The sequence below is a fragment of the Asterias amurensis genome, chromosome 4 (genome assembly GCF_032118995.1).
Source record: "Asterias amurensis chromosome 4, ASM3211899v1".
Lineage (NCBI taxonomy): Eukaryota > Metazoa > Echinodermata > Asteroidea > Forcipulatida > Asteriidae > Asterias > Asterias amurensis.
The window spans coordinates 19348686-19371608 of NC_092651.1; the positions used below are offsets into that span (position 1 = coordinate 19348686).

Here is a 22923-nt window from a genome sequence, read left to right on the forward strand (position 1 = left end):
ATAACTTGAAATACCAATCATCAGTGAGTGGATGTTTTCTGTGTGGACCTTCTTATTTTAAATTGAGTATCAGTTAGCACCCAGAAGAAACATTGTATCTCTAAAAATTTCTTAACAATTTTTTTTTTATTTTATCAGGGCCTAATTTCATAAAGCTGTTAAGCATCAAAATTTGCTTAGCATAGCCAACACACCATGTAGAGTATATTGTTCGTGATTGGTTCCCTGCTCATATCTGCTTAGCAGACCAATTTGCTAAGCTTTATCTTCTGCTTATCAGCTTTTAACAGTCATTATTTTTTAACGCTATTCACAAAACCAGTAATTTCAAACCATATTTCATAATGAAAGTTACTTAACTGACAATTATTTTGCTTAAAATCATTTCCATGTTACTGATATTTTTTTTAAATAGACCTGCACAGATATTTCTAATTGGACTACAATAAAGAAATGACTGATTTTGAGTGACTTTGGCTACTGTTGCATGGCTGATGGCTACTGTGGAATAATGTGTATTTTTCAATGATCTAGCCATAGCCGCAACCAAAACCATGACTTCAGCCACTGCCTGGCTTTGACAATCACAGCTTATGCTGTAGTATTAGCCCCATGCAGTAAGTGCATGATGTCAACATTTTCAATGGAGCCTCAGCCAGATAGCCAAAGCCAAAGCCATGAGTTAAATAAAAAAGTAGGACAAACAAAAGTCTTCAATTCATAATGAACTAGATTGGTGCCTTTTAAAACATGTAATAATCAAGCCTATGGGTACAATGTACATAACATATGACGCTACAGTCTTGGAACCAGGCAATGTGTTTTCAATGATGATCGTTTTCAATTGTGATAAGTTAGTAACATAATTAAGAACTTCTTCAACAATATTGGCAATAATTCAGGCACTCCTTCTTTTTGGCAAAACTTGTCAGGACAGCACTTACAGCATTAGCAAATGATATGATTATGGTGATAATGATTGTCTTTAAAGTGAATAAAGTGAGTGAATGAATGAAGTTAAGTTTCCATTCTACCCAAAAGAGAACAATATTTCTCTGAATCCTGCAAGTTCGAAAATTGGACAAAAGTTTGTTTTCACTAAACTTAAGTTTCATTTTTTGAGACATGCTTAAAACTCTCCAGTTAAATGGTTGGTTGTATAATTTGAAGTAAAGTCATGCTTTTTTTTTGTTTTTAATTGTTCACCACTTATCTGAAGAGCGAATGTTTGTTCTTTTTCAAACACCTCGCTTCAGAAATCTGTCAACCATCACATCAATACTCAATCACTGCGATCTGTAATTGGTTCAGGGTAATCAATAACCAATCAGTGTTATCAATAACCAATCAGGAATATTATTTGCAAGGCAATAAATATCACCAGCTAATTTTCATGAAACAAAACCATTCAGTTTTTTAAAGGGAAGCCAACTTCAATCAAGTTGAAAAGATACCAAGGCTTAGGCCGAGACTCCAGCTTGGACTTAATCAGTAATTTGGAAAATGAACAATCAAAGCCCAAGCCCATGCTGTGCTAATATGAAAACAACCTTAAAATCTATATATTAACCAGCAAAAGGGCTAAAACTTCTGAGCAGTGTAACCAAACATAATATGTTTCATCATAAATTTGTCCCTATAAGTCAATTAAGTATACATACTTTGCACATCTCAGACCATCAATTGCAGATTTATTTGTACCATCATTTGGAGACCACGAGTTGACACTGACGTAAATTGGTAACCGTGCAAAAGAAATGACTTCAAAATCAAACAAATAAATCTAGCTTAGCATGTCTTTATGCTTAGCTGAAGAGGACCAGTGCAACCCGCAGATAAGCACAAAGACATGATGTACAAGTTAAAACGGTATACACTGAATCATAGACAAGACACTTGTTGACACTGGTGGTAATCCGATTAAATACTCAATCCGAAAAAAAAAGCAAGATTATACGCCCAAGCAGCTTGTAAAGCATGGTTTAAATACTACAATATTTACACACATTTAAAACTACACGAGAAAAAAACAATTTTTTTTTAACAATGTCAGATTTAACATGCAGTGTTTAAAATTTATTTGTGGTGTTTTTGTATGTTTTTTTTTAAAACTTGGTTCAGCTCACAAATTTTGACAGTATATCGACCACTGAAATCAAAAGGAAAAAAAATACTACAAATATGACATGTTTCAAAGGTCAGAGTTCAAGGCCAATGAGAGGAGGTACACTCCCTCATCTGAAATAAATTTATCAAATAATCAAAATATAAAATAATGTCAAAGTTTGATCCAATGTATTGAATGTTTTTGAGAAGGAAAACAAATTCTGGACATCACTAAATCAATTGAATAAAAAATAACTCTCCTTTCAGATTTTCAACTAAAAAAGTACAATATATTAACAGCAAAATAGCCTTGATGTGAAGCATTTTCTTATAATTCCTGTTGAATCTTCAGATTTTAGTGGATTTATTCTTGGTTTTGTTTTTTGGGGGGAGAACACACTAAAGACTCACAAAGAAACCATGATTCTTAAGCTTGCTTCAAAATTGGTACAAAACAGATCAGATGGACAAGACACACTTTTTAAAAACCAACAAGAAAATGGGGTATTTGTTTTAAATGGCCATAACTACCAGAATACAATGGCTTGAGCATTTTAAAATGTACATGGAATGGAGAAATAATTTTTGCTTTCAGTTAGTTGTTTTATTTTTTGTTGTCACAAATCTTCTCATTGTTTTAGCGCACATCTAATGTGCAACTGAGAACTTGGCCCAACTTGGGAATCAGCCCAACTACAGTTCAGATGGTAAAAAAAGAACCAACTTGAGCACACCAATTCTGGAACATACCCATGTTGGAACAGTCAGGTGGTACAATTACCATGGAACTATAGGCGGTACAGTTACTCAAGTTGGGTTGACAACAGTATCCATAATGTGATAACAAAACAAAATCATGCAGCATCCATTTTTAACTTGCAAATTTGGCAATTTTTTTTTTTTTTTTGGGGGGGGGGGTTTTAAGGGGGGGGGTCACGTCAGTGGACAAATGTAGTAAAACTGTACCTCTAAAGCAGGAAGCGGTTCATGGGTAACACGGTACACATAGGAATGCTTCAAATCAATGCTTCTCTGATTACTCTATGTTTAAAGTCATACACTGGTCGCTGAAGCTGATGTTCTTAATCCACAGGGGTTGTACAAAGCTGGTGTTCTTTTTCCATGGGGGGGGGGGGGGGGGTGGGGTCGGGGAAGTAGTTTCAATGTTTCAATGTCTCCACAAGTGACCTCCTGTTTGAGGCATATACGCTTCTATTGTGTCATCATTCTCAATGTCAATCTGAAAGTACAAGAAATTATATTGGACTTGATCATACAGAACGAGTTCCAAATGTAACAAAACAAAATCAGGCGTGGAATTTCACGGCAGCCGTGGCCTCCGTTGCCCTGGTCTTGGGTGCCCCTTCAGAAGGTTCCCATTAGATTTTCCTATGGAAGTGCCCTTTTTAAAACGAACATGGACTTGCCATCTCAAGGGTGAAATTCCAGGCCTGCAAAATACATTTCTTATAGTACAACTATTACACACACCATTTGCACAAAGAGCAAAGGGCACATCCATTGTCGAAGTCTATGGGAAACCTTTGAAGGGGGGCAAAGGCCAAGGGCTCTGTTACTCCGGGCCTGGTATTTAAAATGACAAACTATTGCCCAATACAGGGGAAAAGATATCTCAATAACTGCATTTTGGGTTTTCCGAAAAGCAACACATCCTCACAGATGCATGAAATGCATTGCAACTGAGGAGTGTAGGTATACATGTAGGTCAAATCAATTTACAGTTTCACAAAGAGACACATATTATGTCGGTGTGCGCATGATCACATGACGTGTGTGTCAAAATATGTTATTCAGATGATGGCAATAATAAAAATGTCATTTCACCTGTGTGGGTTTCTTTGTTTAATGACTAACGGCAAAAAGCCAATGTTTTAATGTAAAGTCAGTACAGAATCATACGAGAGGTTATATATTGCAAACTGTGGCTTTAGTGTTGCAGTTTTAAGATTATTAATTTTTGGTTTTTAGCCATACACCAATGTGTGTTAGCACAGTATACTCGGTACTTTCCCGAGTCCTGTGAAAAAATATCCCAGGCATATTTACTTGCTTGGGTGGCATTCGAAGCCAAGACCCTTGTAATTCTTGAGCAGTTTTAAGATAAGCGCATTGTAAAATGTAAATTGCATTCACAATTTCTGACATCGAGTATTTGGCTCTTCGTGACAATGTACTGAGTGAAAGTGAAAAATGTTAACTTAGATCAACTTTAAGAAATTCAGCAATTTCATACGACTTCAAAATGTACAAGATCTGACCCATTTCTAAAGCAACTCGATAAAATTCACAGGTGCCGTTCTCAGCATCAAAGCCGACTTAATGAGCTTGTTGGGAGTAGACCATACAAGTCCAGCGTTTAAAAAACAAAAACAAATTGGGTCCACGTACACTGCTTTACCGTGTGAAGGAAATAACCTTGCACACTTTAATGGGTCACAGTGTTCAAATACACGCAAGACTTGAGATTTACCAAACAATTTTTTAAAGACAAAAATGATAAAAAGTGCCGCAAAATTTACCGAGTTAGGGGTGTCGTCTTGGCCTATTGCATTTCCATCAAATCTAAACCTCATGCTGTCAAGTTGCACTCCCTGAAAAAGAGCACAAGATAAAACAAATTATTAAGAACTCACAGTTTGAAGTAAAATGAAAAAATAGAATGAGCTGTTGCAAACTGTTTACCAACTAAACGGACATATAAATGAAAACGGACATGTTAACAGCCTGACACTTTGCCCCTAGCAGAAAGACTCTGCTATGGTCAAAAACGTCAGACCATTAATTGATTTCGAGACCTCAAAATTTAAGTCTGAGGCCTCAAAAACAAATTAATGAAAATTACTTCTTTCTCGAAGATTACGCTACTTTAGAGGGAGCCGTTTCTCACAATGCTTTAAGCTATCAACAGCTCCTCATTACTCGTTACCAAGTAAGGTTTTATGCTAATAATTATTTTGAGTAATTACCAATAGTGTCCAGTGTCTTTAAAAGTTACATGCTTTATTTGAAACAATTCAAGCAAATATAGTCTGTCAAAATCTTTTGAAAAGTCCATTTTTAGGGTTCCTGAATCTAACTGGGAACAGATGCCTTCAAAGATTTTACATTTAAATTTAATCCAATACAACATTCAAAGGACCTTAAAAACACAAAAGTGACAAAAGCTGTTTTTGTATGTCTAGTTACAGGAGCATGGTTCGGTTTTCAAGTTTAAATTTAATACGGCCCGAAGAGCATACAAGTGCACTACACCCTGAAGATCTGCCGACAGCAACTGAGACACGCTTTCACTGCTGTTTAAGACCTTACACCACATGGTTGATGTCACACAATGGTCAAAAGGCAATGTGGAAAGGAATATGAAAACACTTTTTGCCCCCTGTTCAATCCCAGAGTGCATTTCGGCCATACAACGTCTTAACACTGGTCACACTTGGGTTAAAATACTCACCTGTTTTTCACAGTATGCAGTCATCAATTTTCTGAAGGGTGTTCCTTTCTTGATTTTGAACTGTATTATTGAGTTATCCTAGGGAAAGAGCAAACATTTCAATTTTAACAACAAAGAAAATAAATAGAATTAGCTGTTGCAAATAAGCCATTTGCGAGTTAGATATGAATAATGTCCGGTACAATGATTCGATTAGTTACGATGCACCGCTTACATTTGAATTCCTAAGACTATCGAGACAGTTGCTACGCCACGCGATTAGGGGCAAGCTTTTGTGTAGTTACGTAAGAGACGGTGAACACCCATACACAATTCTGAATGGATGTGTATGGCACGATGGTACCAGGGTTTGCTCATCCTGGAGGTTGCTATTCAAAAGCTTGCCCCTAATCACGTGGCGTAGCAACTGTCTCGCTAGTCTGAGGAATTCAAATGTAAAGGGTGCATCGTAACTAAGCAAGTCATTGTACCTGACATTATTCAAATTTAACTCGCAAATGGCTTATTGCTTACTGCCAAAATTACCTATGGTGTAAATGCAAAATGGGAAGGCAGGCCTGTACAGTATGCATCGTTTTTGAAAAGGCAAGGGCACCAAGGCATTTTAAGGGGTTTAAGGCAACGTCCAGGGGCAATGGAGGTAATCGCCTCCGTTGCCTACGTGAGGTATCAGGCCTGGGGAGGGGAAAAAGTAATAAATAAGTAAATGAGGCAGACTACAAGGGGGACATCTGTGGTAAAAGGGAGCAGGAAAAGACAAGTGAAACCCTTCAGAAATCTTGAATGTATGCTGAGCATTTGAAATAGCGGCGGTCATTGCCATAGAAATTTACAAACCAGCAAATTAGAAGAAAAAAAATGATTTTGCTAATTTTGTCTCTTCAATAAGGAACCAAAAAGGAAACCGACTCATAAATTTTTAATTTACTTGGGGTCAAACAAAAAGGACCAGAGCAGGATAAGATTCTGCCACCTCTTGATTACAAAGCCAGCGCTCTAGTGTGCCCGAAGTTGCAGCTTCAAATCCTACTCTAGGCAAATGTTCAACCAAACATTAATTAAAGTTTACCCAGTCAGTTTCCACGACTGGCACTCTGACAAATCTATTGACAAAATAGGGAGATTAAGGACATGGGACTACATGTAGATGGATTAGTTGGTGGAGTGTTGGTGTGGCATGAGATTCTATCCCCTTGGAGATTCTGTCCCCCCATACAGCGAACTGTGTACAAACTTCTTCTGGCAGCGTCCTCTTTTGAATCATCTTCCTTTAACCCATGTGTTAATTTCCCATTTGGGGGTCAGAATCTCCGACGGACAGATTTCACGAGGCCAAAGGCAAGTTAATCCACAGGTGGCAAGGTTGGAGTCCACCTCTGGTATTATTTCCTTTAGTCTGTAGACTAAATAAAGCCCGGTTCATACTTCCTGCGAATTTGACGACACAACTATCCTTTCGCAGTGATATTCCCAAGCGAGTTGACCAGAGCTGAACTGCTGCGAAATTCGTTGTGAATTTTGTACATCAACATTTGCTTTGCGTTCGCAGGAAGTATGAACCGGGCTTAAACCCAACTCTTTTATTACCTGGCCTTTTACTTTTACAAGTATTTGATCTTTTCCCTGGCCACCAGAGCCTTTCAGATCCTACAACAAGATAAAAACAAAAACAGTGATTAATTTCTGGGAAATAAACAGGTGTCAAATTTCTTAAAGGCACAACAAATGGATTTATTACATTTACACATTGAAGATCTAGAATGTGTGTCACAATTATTAAAAGCGGGCAAATCTGGTCACTGCTCTGACAAAAATGGTCAAAACTGAACAATTTTATGGTGATTCATTTCATACAAGGGCCTGTGAAATCGTCATGACTACGTTTAACGGCAATGCAACTCATGCCGACTGCCTTATCTGAACTAAGAGTTAGTTGGAAGACGGTAGCTTTCATCCTGCATGAGGTGTTTACAAGTTAATTTTTCAAATTTTAAATAACCAGTTGTTTACAATTATTCATTCTTCATTTTTCATCTTTATTTACGGTTTACCGTTTACCACACCGTAGTCACTAAGCTAAGTCAGCAAAGATAGAGTGGTGCAATTAAAAAGGCCTACTCTCTGGACTCAGGAGTAGATTTTAGCATATTATACATGTACGCTCGTGCTTGTCATATTTACCGGTACAATTCTTGATACTTCACTCTAATATTATTATTATTAATTAATGCTTCTTTTTTTTTAATGAAGAAAGGTAAACTTTCACTTTTCAAATTCTTATTTTTTTAAATTGGGAAGACCCTTCCTCGATCTGAAACTGCAAACCAAATCATGTACTATTTTCATAATAACCTCCTTTAAATAAATAAATATAGCGTTTACAACCGACTAGCCCGTCTAGAAAAGCCGAAACTTCTCGCCCTACTCGGCATTAGTGCGCAAGACTTTTCACCCTTCGGTCACCCCCATCTCGTCCGTCCACTTTCTTTGTCAGTGTTTTGTGGAACACCGGACAACAACGTGACTTTGGATGTTAAAAATTTGCAGTTTAAAGCATCAGAACAAAGAACAAAAACACATAAATAAATTGCAACAATAGTCTAAATACATAGTTAAAATCTGAAATTATACCGCTGATTGTTGCGTTAATTGGTCTGACATCTTTGTAACTGGACTAAATTCAGCAGCAACTCTACTTTGACGACGGTAGATGTTAGTTTCCAAACGCCAGGAGTCGATCGTTACACGTGAAAAGGATCCGAAATAACCACACTGTTAAGAACGCTTTTAGACTTGACCAAGTCCGTGCAGCATTTCTCGTGTTGCGAGTGGATGGGACCCACTGCAGGGGTACATACGTATCACTCTCCACGTTGCAAAACGTCTCAACACAAACGTACGTTATCAATTAAGTTAAGGCCAATCAAAAGACTGGTCCATTCCCTTTCAGTACACAAGAGATTCATCTAGTTCTGCTGATTTTAATATTTAAGACCGAGAGTCCCCCTAAATTGCTTCATATACTGTGGCAAGTCACTTTGCCGTGCGTACAGTTTAAGAATTCATTTTATCATAGTTTGATAAAGCTCCATTGTATTTATTTGAAATTTTTAAAAATTAAAGACCACGCGAGTCCCTTTGCAGCATAGGCTACTGTGCGTGTGTAAACAACGTTCACCGCTGTGCGCACAGTTTAAGATGTCATCAACGCCACGGGTCGATAAGTAAATCGGTTTATCAATACGGTATAATTCAAATTAGACCAATCAAAGACTGTCATTACCTAAAAAAAGCATTCATGTAGCATTACTGATTTTATCATAATTTTAAAATTCTCCATTATATTTGTTTCACATTTATGAAAATTACATTCCACGAGTCCATTTGCAGCATACTGTGCGTGTGTACTACACTGCTGTGCGTACAGTTTACAATTTCATCAACGCCACGGGTCGATTTGTAAAACGGTTTATCTATATGGTATCAATCAAATTAAACCAATCAAAGACTGCCATTCCCTAAACAAAGGATTCATGTAGCATTACTGATTTTATCATAATTTTATAAAGCTCCGCTATATTTATTTCAGATTTTTTAAAAGTACACACCGCGAGTCCCTTTGTAGAATACTGTGCGCGTGTATTACACTGCTGTTCGCACAGTTTAAGATTTCATCAACGCCACGGGTCGATTTGTAAAACAGTTTATCAACACGTTATCATTCAAATTAGAGGAATCAAAGACTGTAATTACCTAAACAAAGCATTCATGTAGCACTACTGATTTTATCATAATTTTATAAAGCTCCGTTATATTTATTTCAGATTTTTGAAAAGTACACACCGCGAGTCCCTTTGCAGCCTAATTTATCTGTGTACATCGCTGCTGTGCGTACAGTTTACAATTTCATCAACGCCACGGGTCGATTTGTAAAACGGTTTATCAATACGTTATCATTCAAATTAGACCAATCAAAGACTGTCATTACCTAAACAAAGCATTCATGTAGCCTTACTGATTTTATTATTATTTTATAAAGCTCCGTTATATTTATATCAGATTTCTGAAAATTACACACCACGAGTCCCTTTGCAGCATACTGTGCGCGTATATTACACCGCTGTGCGTACAGTTTAAGATTTCATCAACGCCACGGGTCGATATGTAAATCGGTTTATCAATACGGTATAATTCAAATTAGACCAATCAAAGACTGTCATTACCTAAAAAAAGCATTCATGTAGCATTACTGATTTTATCATAATTTTAAAATTCTCCATTATATTTGTTTCAGATTTATGAAAATTACATTCCACGAGTCCATTTGCAGCATACTGTGCGTGTGTACTACACTGCTGTGCGTACAGTTTACAATTTCATCAACGCCACGGGTCGATCTGTAAAACGGTTTATCTATATGGTATCAATCAAATTAAACCAATCAAAGACTGCCATTCCCTAAACAAAGGATTCATGTAGCATTACTGATTTTATCATAATTTTATAAAGCTCCGCTATATTTATTTCAGATTTTTGAAAAGTACACACCGCGAGTCCCTTTGCAGCCTAATTTATCTGTGTACATCGCTGCTGTGCGTACAGTTTACAATTTCATCAACGCCACGGGTCGATTTGTAAAACGGTTTATCAATACGTTATTATTCAAATTAGACCATTCATAGACTGTCATTACCTAAACAAAGCATTCATGTAGCATTACTGATTTTATCATAATTTTATAAAGTTCCGTTCTATTTATTTCAGATTTTTGAAAAGTACACACCACGAGTCCCTTTGCAGCCTAGTTGCCTGTTTACACCGCTGCTGTGCGTACAGTTTACAATTTCATCAACGCCACGGGTCGATTTGTAAAACGGTTTATCAATACGTTATCGATCAAACGAAGACAATCCAAGACTGTCATTACCTAAACAAAGCATTCATGTAGCATTACTGATTTTATCATATTGTTATAAAGATCCGTTATATTTATTTCAGATTTTTTAAAATTACAGACCACGAGTCCCTTTGCAGCATACTGTGCGTGTGTATAACACTGCTGTGTGTACAGTTTACAGTTTACGACGCCACGGGTCGATTTGTAAAACTTTTTATCAAAAGGACCCGCCCTTTGATGGTCCTTCGATTATGTCGTCCTACAACTTACACGAATGCAGAAAAAGATTGCTGGTGATGGACCGGGAGCAATGGTTTTCATGTATTCAATTTCAAGTAATGAAACAAACAACTTCACTTATATCTAAGCTGAAGACACGCTTGGTTTAAAAGTTGTTTCCTTTATAATGTAAAGGCAAACACTCTTCACACCTTAGCAGTTGAACATCTGCCAAGATTTCTGTCACACAATACAAAATCAGGTCTTGGTCAGTTTCCAATACATGCCCCCCCCCCCAATGAATAAATGTAGGTTTCCTCGGTCAAATTTGGCAAATGAGCAGTGGAATTAACTTTCATGCGCTGGAATTAAAGCTGTTTTGCCTCTCCAATTGTGACTGCGTTTCAAATTTAGAATTCGGCCCTTCAATTTCGTATTGAGTCGAGTTATTAAAATTCCTTTAGCACATCAATTTAGCGTATCGTCATTCTTTTTCGAGACACACAAGCTTGAAGAAGCGTCTGCGAATTTCAATGCTGCTTTGTTGAATTGTTAAATTGAATGACGCTGTCCCCGCAGCATTACAGTTTTTGCAGTTTTTGACTAATCATAAAAACGAAATTACCCTTTTCAGTAGCTTTCGATTTTGCGCGAATTAGAACAGGTTGATGATGGTTAAATTGGCTGCTAATTTGCCGAAATTGACCAAGAAAATCTATTAATAAATAAATAAATAAATAAAATAAACAAATAAAATATATAATGAGTAAGGTATAAATGGCCTTAGCTTTCGATCCAAACAGGACCTTCTTCGGAGGCATAAAGTACAAAAAGAATTAATAAATAAATTTAAAAAAGAAAAAAGAGAAAAAAATTAACACCGTATGGGCAGGGGTGTGATAGGTTGTTGACATCGAAAATAAACTAATAAAAAAATAAATAAAAATAATGTGCAAAGCGTGAAGCTTGCGAGCGCGAAAGCATCCGAATGCGAGGCATTCTTACACTAATTTTCTTTGATTTTGAAAGCCCACAATCTGGGGTGTTTCATGTGGTTTTTATCTAAGTTAATTTTCTCATGAATTTTATCTTAGTTATAAAATCTATTAATTGGAATAAAAGAGAAAAAAGAGGATTAATCACACCCTGGTAATGAAAATATAATAAAGACAATCAGATTTAAAAGAAAGTACGGAACAGTTGCCTACAATTTTTTTTAGTCAATTTTAGGCCATCACGACAAACAAAAATAAATCGTCTGCTTATTTGACAAAATTGAGTGTCTTCACTAGTGACATTCATACTATCGCTCTAGATATATTATTTTTTACAGAGAAATCAGCAACTACCTGATTTTTCCCCCACATGTACTTATGGTAGTCCCGAATAACATGTGAAAGTCGTCAATGGTAAAACTTGCAAAGTATGAGTTGTTTTAATTATAGAAAATAATTATTGGAAAACAGCGCCCTCTATTGGTCGAAACTGGAGAACTGTGCACAAACTGTACAAATGGGCAAATCACCATGCACAAAAGAATTGGGAAATTATTTAACTGTTTCGTCCAATTGAGTGCCTTGCAGTCCTTGATAGCCGGTCTGTGCTGGCTTACTCACTTATATCATAGATGAAGGACAGCCTTCCTCTATGCTTTATCAAACCAAAGTGTTTCTGTGTCGTATGTGAAAACATTACTTCATTCCCCCCTTAATTTTAATTCAATTGTTTTAATACTATCACCAACAAAACTTTCTGAACCTAATTTTGGTCATTTACTAAGTTTACGGAGCTAAGACAGGCCATTTAAATTTTAACTAAATGAAGAACTTGATATAAAAAGAGGATATTGTATGGAAGAGCCACACATTTTTATTTCTCACCGATTTTTGTTTGTTCCTTCCTTCTCTAGATGCCACTTTCTTATGATACAATATTCAAAAATCAGAAATAAACAGAATGGAGCATTATACAAATGGGATAAAATCAGTAATACTAAATAAATCCTTTGTTATCGTATTGATAAACCGTTTTACAAATCGACCCGTGGCGTTGATGAAATCTTAAACTGTGCGATAGCGGTGTTGTACACACGCACAGTGTGCTGCAAAGGGACTCGTGGTCTTTAATTTAAAAAGAACTGAAATAAATATAATGGAGCTTTATAAAATTATGATAAAATCAGTAATGCTACATGAATGCTTTGTTTAGGTAATGACCGTCTTTGATTGGTCTAATTTGAATGATAACGTGTTGATAAACTGTTTTACAAATCGACCCGTGGCGTTGATGAAATCTTAAACTGTACGCACAGCAGTGTTGTACACACGCACAGTATGCTGCAAAGGGACTCGTGGTGTGTAATTTTCAAAAATCTGAAATAAATATAATGGAGCATTATAAAAATATGATAAAATCAGTTTTGCTACATGAATGCTTTGTATAGGAAATGGCAGTCTTTGATTGGCTCCGTTTGAATGATAACGTAATGATAAACTGTTTTACAAATCGACCCGTGGCGTTGATGAAATTGTAAACTGTACACACAGCAGTGTTGTACACACGCACAGTATGCTGCAAAGGGACTCGTGGTCTTTAATTTTCAAAAATCTGAAATAAATAAAACGGAGTTTTATAAAAAATATGATAAAATCAGTAATGCTACATGAATGCTTTGTTTAGGTAATGACTGTCTTTGCTTGGTCTAATTTGAATGATACCGTATTGATAAACCGTTTTACAAATCGACCCGTGGCGTTGATGAAATCTTAAACTGTGCGCACAGCAGTGTTGAATACACACGCACAGTAGCCTAAGCTGCAAAGGGACTCGCGTGGTCTTTAATTTTCAAAAATCTGAAATAAATATAATGGAGCTTTATTAAATTATGATAAAATCAGTAATGCTACATGAATGCTTTGTTTAGGTACTGACTGTCTTTGATTGGCTTCGTTTGAATGATAACGTGTTGATAAACTGTTTTACAAATCGACCCGTGGCGTTGATGAAATCTTAAACTGTGCGCACAGCAGTGTAGTACACATAAAAAGTATGCTGCAAAGGGACTCGTGGTGTGTAATTTTCAAAAATCTGAAATAAATATAAGGGAGCTTTATAAATTTATGATAAAATCAGTAATGCTACATGAATGCTTTGTATAGGTAATGGCAGTCTTGGATTGACTTCGTTTAAATGATAACATGTTGATAAACCGTTTTACAAATCGACCCGTGGCGTTGATGAAATCGTAAACTGTTCGCACAGCAGACTCGTGGTCTTTAATTTTTTTAAATCTGAAATAAATGTAATGGAGTTTTATAAAAATACGATAAAATCAGTAATGCTACAGGAATCCTTTGTATAGGGAATGGCAGTCTTTGATTGGCTTAATCTGAAAGATAACGTATTGATAAACAGTTTTTAACAAATCATCTTTTAGTTGATGAAGAGTTTGTATTCTGTGGCTACACATTGCTTTGTTGTTTATTTAAAAAATCTGGAAATATACTTTAAAAATCAGCAATACATGACCCCTTTGTATATTAATGGTTGTGAATAAAAATAAATAAAACAAATGTCTGAACTTAAGAGCGAAACTCCAAAACATCGGTGTAGCTACCATACAAAAATACACAAACAAATCTTAGGGAGAAAAAGCTCAAGGAATGGTAGCGAGTCTATGTATTGCTGCCCCGTTTGACGACTACCGATTACATCGGATCCTTTCGAGTAGCGATCGACTCCTGGCGTTTGGAAACTAACATCTACCTTTGACGACTTCGGCTGGAGCGCTCGATTGACGAAATAAATCAGAAATTACATGTGCATTACTCATCATATAAAGTGTTTTTGATTGGTCAAACATTTATAGCACTGAACATCATGTTATGCTTGTTAAAGTTATTTTAAGAGCAACTGAGTTAAATATGATGTATTAGAAAGTTATTTTGATATATTTAAATTATAAAAATAAGCTTTTAAGATTAAAAAAGGTAGAATATTACAAGTATTTTACAAATTTGTACTGCTTTGTCATTTTATCTTAGCCAATCATATTATCCCAACCATGTGTATTTATCCAGCATTTTTCGACACTTGAGGGCGCAGTCACCACATGCCAGTTTGTTATTTTTACCGCTGTATTTTATGTTTTCGTGCGTAAACATGTGAGATACGCTGAGGACGAGGTGGGTGAGTTTGCGTATTTTTGATTGTATTGTCCATTTGGCATTGCCAAGTTTTGTAATGGTTAGTTTACTTATCTTGTTCAAGTAGCTACCATTACAAGAATGCAAAGGTAGCCTTTTTAAAAGTAAGTTTTGAAATGGCTATTTTCTCACATTGTCATCTTTTCTTTGATCCTCTGTCTAACTCACTGTCTGTCTGTATTTGTTTATTGACACAAGGGGTTACCGTCCGAAACAAGCAAGTCACGACAGACACTTTGCCTGGTGATTGTGCGCTCATGAGTGTAGAGTGCTAGTGCTAGGTGCTAGTGACTTTCGTCAGCAAGCTGACAATCAACAAAGACCTACGGTACACATGCACCACCACACTACGGACTGTGTGACACTCACTACTGACACTGTGACTGTGAGTGACAGTGACAGTGAGAGTATGACAGTTGACTCCGAGTCTGACCATGCTGACCAGTGATTTTTTTTTTTAAGAATAATGAATACTGAATTATGAATAGGCCTAATTTATGACATTATTTTTATTCTAAAAAAAAAAAAAAAGGGAAAACAAAAAAAAATAAACTAAAAAGGTTAATAGGCCTATTTTAGTATTAAAATTATTATACAAAATAAAAATGGGAGGAGTCTGTATCCTGCCACCACTTTATCATTGTTATGAAATAAAAAAGGTATCTAGTTTACTCAAACAAGACATTCCTTTTTATAAAAATGAGTGGTCGAGCGCTGGCAGGATTCGGAAAGTTTTTCGCGAGGATCATCAGATATAGTCTGGATCTGGATCTGGTTGTTGCTGTACAATCGCCTGGAGAGGCTATCACGTACAGGAGCGTGCGCATGGGCTAAAAAATAGCGCTAGTCGTAGTCCCACTTTTACTATTTAGTTTTAACCCAACATTACTGCTTAATAATAACATACATCGGCGATGTAAGGATAAAATCAAATTGTATTTTTAAATTTGTTCTTAAAACTATTTTCTGTTTTTTCTTGCTTTATTTTTCCTACAGATACTGCTGGACCAGTTTACTTGAAAGCAGAGAAGAAAATATCCATGGTCTCCACACTTAAGAAACTTGTCAATTGTTTTAAATTGGACATAAGAACTTCCTTTTGTCAACAAATCAGTTTTCTCTTTTAAATTTGACATAAGAACTTCCTTTTGTCAACAAATCAGTTTTCTGAATTTGTTGGGGAAGACTATTAAAAACCACTGGGAAACCTCAGCCCAAAAGCAGTACTGAGTGAATATTTTGACTTTGTGAAACTTATTTCGGTTGCCAGAATGTACAAAAAAAGCCATGGCGCATTTTGATGAAAAGAGCGGCGTAGTCCCTTGCCTGACCCCATGGGGTAAGTGGTATCAGACCATGGAGGAAATCTTCATTGAGGTGAATGCTCCAGAGGGTACAACATCTAAGATGGTCAAAGTGATCTTTGGCTCCAAGCAGCTGGCCTGTACAGTCAGAGGAGAGGAACTCATTAAGGTTTGTACTTATCAACCCCGCCCCGCCCCAAACCCCTGCCTCCTTTTGAATCGGAACAGTTGTACCAAATTTATGTGATGCAAAAGCGACTAAAATTACCAGTAACTGGTTTCTTTACTGTTATGATAATCGTTTTTTTTTTTGGCCATGGATACAAGATAGGAACATTCAGGCAGTTAAATGAGATAAAACTGGAAGTTAAAAACTTGAGGGTTAAAAAATATGGTAGATTGAAAATCTGGTCATCAACTTTGTGATTTCTATGTGTATAGCCTAAATGTCGTATTAATTAAATTTTCTGTCACTGCATTTTCTGAATTTTAAGCTTTTACATCTTTCTGTTCATTTTCTTCTCCAGGGTGAACTGAGTGCTGCAGTTATTTCTGATGAGTGCACATGGACACTTGGTAAGGCATAAGTCTGATGGAATATTGACTTGATACAAGCTTGGTTATCAATGAACAGATTGAATGTGTTTTATAAGCGGGAATTGAAGCTTTGTTGAATGAACTCGGTTGTTTCGCAGAATATGTGTTTTAAATCAGTTTTTGGTGAACAAAGAAATGTGATTACCTAAACCGCAATGAGGAATGAGGTGTTTTGATCGAGCGTCTAGAGAGCATTGGTCTCAAGTTCTGTGTTTTTGAAGTTTGCAGTTTGCTTGCTAGGATTCGAAACCCACAACCTTGTGATTTCAAGGCCTGCAGTCTAAACTAGCCACTCTTTGGGCCTTTCTCTATTCTTGGCTTGGGCTCTGGCTTGGGCTCTGCGTGCTGCGTATGCAGTTGAAATGAAGCGATCTAAACCGACCTTCAGGCCTATCAAATTAAAGAGCGATGTGTATTTTGCACACAGTTGTTTGTACATCAACAGACAGAGTCTGAGCCCAAGCCCAAGCCCAAACCAAGGTTTGAGAAAGGCTGTCCCTTTTGACAATCTTACTTTTTATTTTATACATGTACCAACAGAGGACAACAAGCTGATTGTAATCGTCCTGGTCAAGTCGAGCCGACTGGCTGAGAACTGCTGGCACAGCTTGCTGAAGGATCAGTACACAGCTGACCCGTACATCTATGATCAGATGGAGAAGAAACTCACCTTGCAAAGATTCCAGCATGAGGTATGAGAAACTGATATCTCAAATGTCCTTATAAGGAGCCGAGAAACAATTTTATTCTCACCCATTAGATGAGAAAGTTTTTATCAGTTTGGCAGGAAGTTTCTGGTTTCTCATTTTATCATACCTTCTGCCAGGTTGTTTAAAAGCAGGACAGTTCTTTTCAAAACTAAGTACTCTCCTGAATTTCTACTCTGCAGCAGCAAAATAAATAGTTAGACAAGTTCTCAAGTAACAAAATCTACACAGCGTATACACATGGTGTTGGTGTTACCGCAAACTACGTTGACATACTCTCTAAGGTTATCATTGTGAGATTTCTTGGAGAACAAAGACAGATTTCTAAGGGCTATGTCTGCCATCTGTGACGAATTTCATGGAGCTGCAATTGCTTACCACTAAAAAGAGTTGTTGGCAAATCATGAGAATGTCATAGGTACCTATTTGTGGCTGGTTTTCTGCTCACTTTTGCTTCTAAAGCTGAACAAATTGTAAAGCAAAATTTCCTGCTTTAGGTCATGTATGAATTGGAAGCTATGGCTTTGGTTAGAGCTGTTGCTAAGGCTGTTTCCAAGGGAAATATGCTCGTTGACATGATGATGAAGCGACAGCGGCTGATTCAGACATGGCTTAAGAGAGTATCAGTCAAAGTATAACACTTAGTATTGATCTAATCCCTTCATTTTTGACAGAATCCCGGCTTTGACTTCAGCGGGGCTGAAATAACGGGCAACTACTCCCATGGTGGGCCCAATTTTGATCCATAGTGCACTTTCATCAGGAGACTCCTTCCAAAGATGAAGCCCTGCCTTTGCTTTTATTTTGGAAACGTACTGATGAAATAATGATTTGTGTTTTTCTGATGACATTTATACTTCTTTCTTGTTATCGATGATGTAAAAAAAAGACATGTTCATAGATAGATAATTCTTGTGCAGACCCTCATATCAAATGATTATTTTCTTGGCACTTCTGTTATTTTAACCAGGCATGATTATTCTTTCTACCTTAGTCTAATTTCCAATGTTTTTGCCATTGGAAAAACAGTGATTATAAAGCCTGGAATTTCACCTTTGACTTTGAGAGGGCAAGGCCATGTCCATTTGGCAAAAGGCACTTCCTTTGGAATTCTATGGGAAACTTGTAAAGGGGCAACAAGGCCAAGACCATGGGCAACCAGAGTCCATGGCCTCTATTTGATATAGGTCAGCCCTTGTACTCGATTAAATGTTCCAACTTTTTACCAAGGAACATATGCCTATTTAAAGGCATAGGACACTATTGGTAATTACTCAAAATAATTATTAGCATAAAACCTTACTTGGTGACGAGTAATGGGGAGAGGTTGATGGCATAACACATTGTGAGAAACGGCTGACGACTCCCTCTGAAGTAATGTAGTTTTCGAGAAAGAAGTAATCTTCTACAAATTTTATTTCGAGACCTCAGATTTAGAACTTGAGTTTTTGAAATCAAGCATCTGAAAGCACACAACTTCATGTGACGAGAGTGTTTTGTTTTTGTTTTTTTATCTTGCAAGTTCGATGACCGATTGAGCTCAAATTTTCACAGATTTGTTATTTTATGCATATGTTGAGATACACCAACTGTGAAGGCTAGTCTTTGACAATTACGAATAGTGTCCACTGCCTTTAACCCTCTTGCTGGTCTTGGGGAAGTTTCACTCACAGCAATTCACAGGAAACCAGTTCCAGACAAATCTTTTTGGAGAAAATGCTGTCACATTTGAATGTTCACATTATAATGTGGGTTGTATGTTTTGGTGATATTAAGACACTGGGAAATACTACTCATATACAATTTCAGTGTGAGCTTTTGCAAGCACTGCACAGTTGGTGTCGTCAACATTGCCTGTAAAAACTGACTTCTTGTAAGGCCCTGATGAGCCTTGGTGCATCGTCAAATGTTCTCAGATTGCTCTTTGTATAGTGCACTTTTTCTTGCAAAGTAAAATGGCCTTTTCCCCTAAAAAATGATTTTAAATCCAAGGTCTACATGTTTGTTTTCTTCCTGCTATTTGTTAAGTTTTCAGATTGTTTTCACACCATATGTTAAGCTTCATTTTTAATCCTGTGTACATGTCAAAAAATAAAGTTAATGTATAATTCACCAGTTTAGGCTCGATTCAGGAATCAAAATGTACCTTAGAAATGTAGTTGACTGTTATAATACACAAACTGTGTTCAGCTAATTGGTTGGTACCCTGCTAATGCACACATTCTTTGAGCAGCTAATTGGTTGGTACCCTGCTTAAATGTATTCTCGCAAGTAAACTTTGTTTTGGCATTGTTTCGGATGTTTGAAATCTGACAATAGTCAGACAATAACAACTTCTTCATTGTTTTGGTTCCACATAAGCAAACTGAAAAACTCTAGAAATTTCCTCTTTTTAATTTTTTTTATTAAATTTCATTTCACCACTATTCTCCAATTGTGTTGATGTGTTTGTTTATTTCTGTAGTTCATTGACCAGTACTTATGACATCGGTAGGCGGAGGGATCGCTAAGCAACCTTACATAAAAATAAACAAGGTAAATCAAATCAACTTATCATTAATATACCACAGAAACATCAGTGAACAATTTGCACGGTACCAACCAATTCAGCTTAAACGAAAGCTTTGCCTAAAATAGTTTGGCTATCTGTAAAACATAATATATTTTTCGCTGTGAAATTTACTGCAATGAGAAGTATTCCTATGGAAATATTGTTTGCATTTATAAAACAAAACTGTGAAATTTTATGCTTAAATTTTGTGAAACATATTGCATACAAAAACTGATGTGACTGTGATACAATGCTTTTTATATTAAATTCCGTTTGCAATTAAAGGTTGTAACAAAGCGTACATTTTGTTTGCTAAGTTTGTTTGTTTATTATTAATTAGGGGGAGAGATATAAATCAAGTGAAAAACAACTATCAAAATCCGAGCATGGCTGAGTTCAAACGGAAATGCGCTTACTCTGTACCGTGCACAATTATCAGCAAGTGACTCTTTGGCTGATACAAGTGTGCATTGGGTGACCCTTTCCGCCCCCCCCCCCAATATTTGCTTTGCTTGGCAAAGGAATTTGTCAAGCAGTATACTCTGCTTTTACACAGCTTCATGACATTGGGCCCTGCTGTGGTCAAATGCAATGGAATTTGGGGCCACTGTTGGAAGTGATAATTCTCAAACTTTGGTCAATTTCTGCACTGGCAATCTGTAGCACTGATTGATCACACACAACCTGACAACACACACTTACAATGACAGAAAGTGTGGCATTGGTTACTGCACCATTTTGTGCGTGGCATGGGCATGGGAGAAAAGATGGTGACCAGATTATTGTATTTATTCTCAGTGATTTGTATTTGTATTATGATGGTTTGGTTTCAGTGAGAGACGACACTCTATAAACGACCGAGGATGGCACATCTAAGCTACTGCTTACAAATCAGTGTACAGAAGCAAAAGAAAAACACATATCAGTCAAGCTTTGCTTATGTGGTGTTAGGGGGTTTGTAGTGGGGGCCGGAGGTTACGTCATCGTACATTATGAGAAAACATCTCAAAATCAATCAGGGTTTTTCCCCAAATTAGGCGGCCAGAATTTTCCATTTACAGAAGAAAGAGAAAAAATGATTTTCGTCCAAACCTCTAGTTTCCATTAGAGGTGGTCAGTTGTGGTTCATGCTTCCTGCAAATGTGAATGCCATGAGATTTTTAAAATTCGCACAGTATGAACTGGGCTTTTAGTCTGTAAATTCTCTTAGAAGTTCTGTATGTATAATTTCCAGAGAAAGAACTTTTCTTCATTTCTTGGGATCGCTTCTAGTGGTTTTTCAGGGTGGGGGTGGGGGGGGGGGGGGGGTCACCAAAATATTCCAGTGGGGGATACACTGTTACCCAGATTGCAATAGTTTTCTCAAGTTGGTTTCTTGGAAATGCTTAAAGACACTGGACACTATTGGTAATTATTGTCAAAGACCAGTCTCCTCACTTGGTGTATCTCAACATATGCATTAAAATTGGTTGTCGAAGATGCAAGATAATAATGAAAGAAAAAACAACCCTTGTCACACAAAGTTGTGTACTTTCAGATGCTTGATTTCGAGACCTCAAAATCTAATTCCGAGGTCTAAAAATCTTGGAAAATTACTTCTTTCTCGGAGCCGTTTCTCACAATGTATTATACTATCAACCTCTCCCCATATTACTGGTTACCAAGTAAGGTTTTATGCTAATAATTATTTTGAGTAATTTCCAATAGTGTCCACTACCTTTAAGAAAATTTAAGATAATTTCACTTGTAGCTTTCCGACATTATTGTTCACCGCATTTGATTTAATGTTTGGAATTTAGGCAACAAATATAAAGGCTGCAAGTTGAAACCATCGCTGCAATTTTTGCTTAGCACCGAAATAATAAATTTGTATTCAGTTAACCATGCTTTTTATGAACCCAAATCCTTTTTGCCAAATTATTAATTTTTTTTTAAATACCTTTGTTTAGATATAAACACTGCAGGACATTGTTTGACAGTAATGCTCTTTGATTTGTTAACTGTACATGTAAATGTGATAGCAGAAATGACCTTCTCTATGGTGATAGTCGATGAATGTACATGTACTTCTTCTAGGGGGGGGGGGGAGATATTTATGAAAATTTCTAACTATATTGGAAAGCAGTTCTTAAGATGGGGGGGGGGGGTGGCACCTATGTATTTCATGAATATATTAGTTGTTACTGGACATTATTGAAAACAATTATTTATGAAAACTTTCTTATCTTAATATCAACACGAAATCAAACATTAAAAGACAAAGAAAAAAAGAAAGAAAACTATTGGTTTATATTTAACTGGAGAAAACAGTTTTTTTCTTTCTTAAAACGTTGAAGTGCTTTTTAAAGTGTCATATGCTGTTTTTGAATTGGATTAAATTTTTGGTTTCTGATTTCTACATTTCATGGTGCAATCAATGCAGATTGATAATACAGCGAAAAGAAAATCTCCCACTGTTAAATTGTGAAATTGCAATCTACACTGCATTATGAGTAGACATTGCAAATTACTCTAATACTGTATAATTAAATTACCTCTTGAACTTGTGTGATGTACAGAATAATAATTAAGTTGGTGTGAAAATAGGAGCTTGTTTCGACTAAGAAATTACCAAAAAGTGTGTACCATAAAGTTTTAAAAGAAATACTTTTGAGATAAACCCACCCATAAAAAAAAACAGTTAAAGGAACACTTTGCCTTGGATCGGTCGAGTTGGTCTTTGAAAAGCGTTTGTAACCGTTTGTTATAAATGCATACAATGTATGGGTAGAATGATGTTGTAAAAGTAGAATACAATGACTGACCCCCAAAAACATGCCTTTAAATTGCAAGGTTTTCTATTTACCTCGTCGACTAACACAGTCG

General features: G+C 36.5%; 2 protein-coding genes across 10 annotated transcripts; one reads left to right on the plus strand and one right to left on the minus strand.

The window, feature by feature from the left end:
- Positions 1-1658: 1658 nt before the first annotated feature.
- On the minus strand, positions 1659-14482 carry LOC139936252 (small ubiquitin-related modifier 2-like). Its single transcript, XM_071931037.1, has 6 exons — positions 14460-14482; positions 8210-8273; positions 7166-7225; positions 5579-5656; positions 4647-4718; positions 1659-3346 (listed from the first exon to the last, which is right to left on the minus strand). The coding sequence occupies exons 2-6, from the start codon at positions 8237-8239 to the stop codon at positions 3275-3277; spliced, it is 312 nt and encodes a 103-aa protein (XP_071787138.1). The 5' UTR covers positions 8240-8273; positions 14460-14482; the 3' UTR covers positions 1659-3274.
- A 312-nt stretch (positions 14483-14794) lies between these two features.
- Positions 14795-22921, plus strand: LOC139936250 (nudC domain-containing protein 2-like). 9 transcript variants are annotated; one of them, XR_011785925.1, is made up of 6 exons: positions 14795-14878; positions 15896-16372; positions 16731-16779; positions 17341-17492; positions 19972-20042; positions 20892-22921. XR_011785925.1 is itself a non-coding variant. In XM_071931033.1 (6 exons), the coding sequence occupies exons 3-6, from the start codon at positions 16187-16189 to the stop codon at positions 18254-18256; spliced, it is 462 nt and encodes a 153-aa protein (XP_071787134.1). In that variant the 5' UTR covers positions 14812-14878; positions 15896-15942; positions 16170-16186; the 3' UTR covers positions 18257-20357. The 9 variants fall into 9 exon arrangements, 8 of the variants coding, with proteins under 8 accessions (XP_071787130.1, XP_071787137.1, XP_071787134.1 ...); XM_071931033.1 differs by lacking the exon at positions 20892-22921 and having other exon boundaries at positions 14812-14878; positions 15896-15942; positions 16170-16372; positions 18182-20357; XM_071931034.1 differs by lacking the exon at positions 20892-22921 and having other exon boundaries at positions 14854-14882; positions 15896-15942; positions 16170-16372; positions 18182-20357.
- Positions 22922-22923: the final 2 nt, after the last annotated feature.

What these genes read in the sequence shown, in the direction of transcription:
- LOC139936252 (XM_071931037.1), bottom strand. Translation starts at nt 8,239, where the DNA reads ATGTCAGACCAATTAACGCAACAATCAGCG. An exon ending in AATTAACGCAACAATCAGCG is followed by an intron (nt 7,226 to 8,209) that starts GTATAATTTCAG and finishes ATCTTGTTGTAG; the next exon opens with GATCTGAAAGGCTCTGGTGG. An exon ending in CTGCATACTGTGAAAAACAG is followed by an intron (nt 4,719 to 5,578) that starts GTGAGTATTTTA and finishes GCTCTTTTTCAG; the next exon opens with GGAGTGCAACTTGACAGCAT.
- LOC139936250 (XM_071931029.1), top strand. Translation starts at nt 16,187, where the DNA reads ATGGCGCATTTTGATGAAAAGAGCGGCGTAGTCCCTTGCCTGACCCCA. An exon ending in GAGGAGAGGAACTCATTAAG is followed by an intron (nt 16,373 to 16,730) that starts GTTTGTACTTAT and finishes TTTCTTCTCCAG; the next exon opens with GGTGAACTGAGTGCTGCAGT. An exon ending in TGCAAAGATTCCAGCATGAG is followed by an intron (nt 17,493 to 18,181) that starts GTATGAGAAACT and finishes CATTTTTGACAG; the next exon opens with AATCCCGGCTTTGACTTCAG.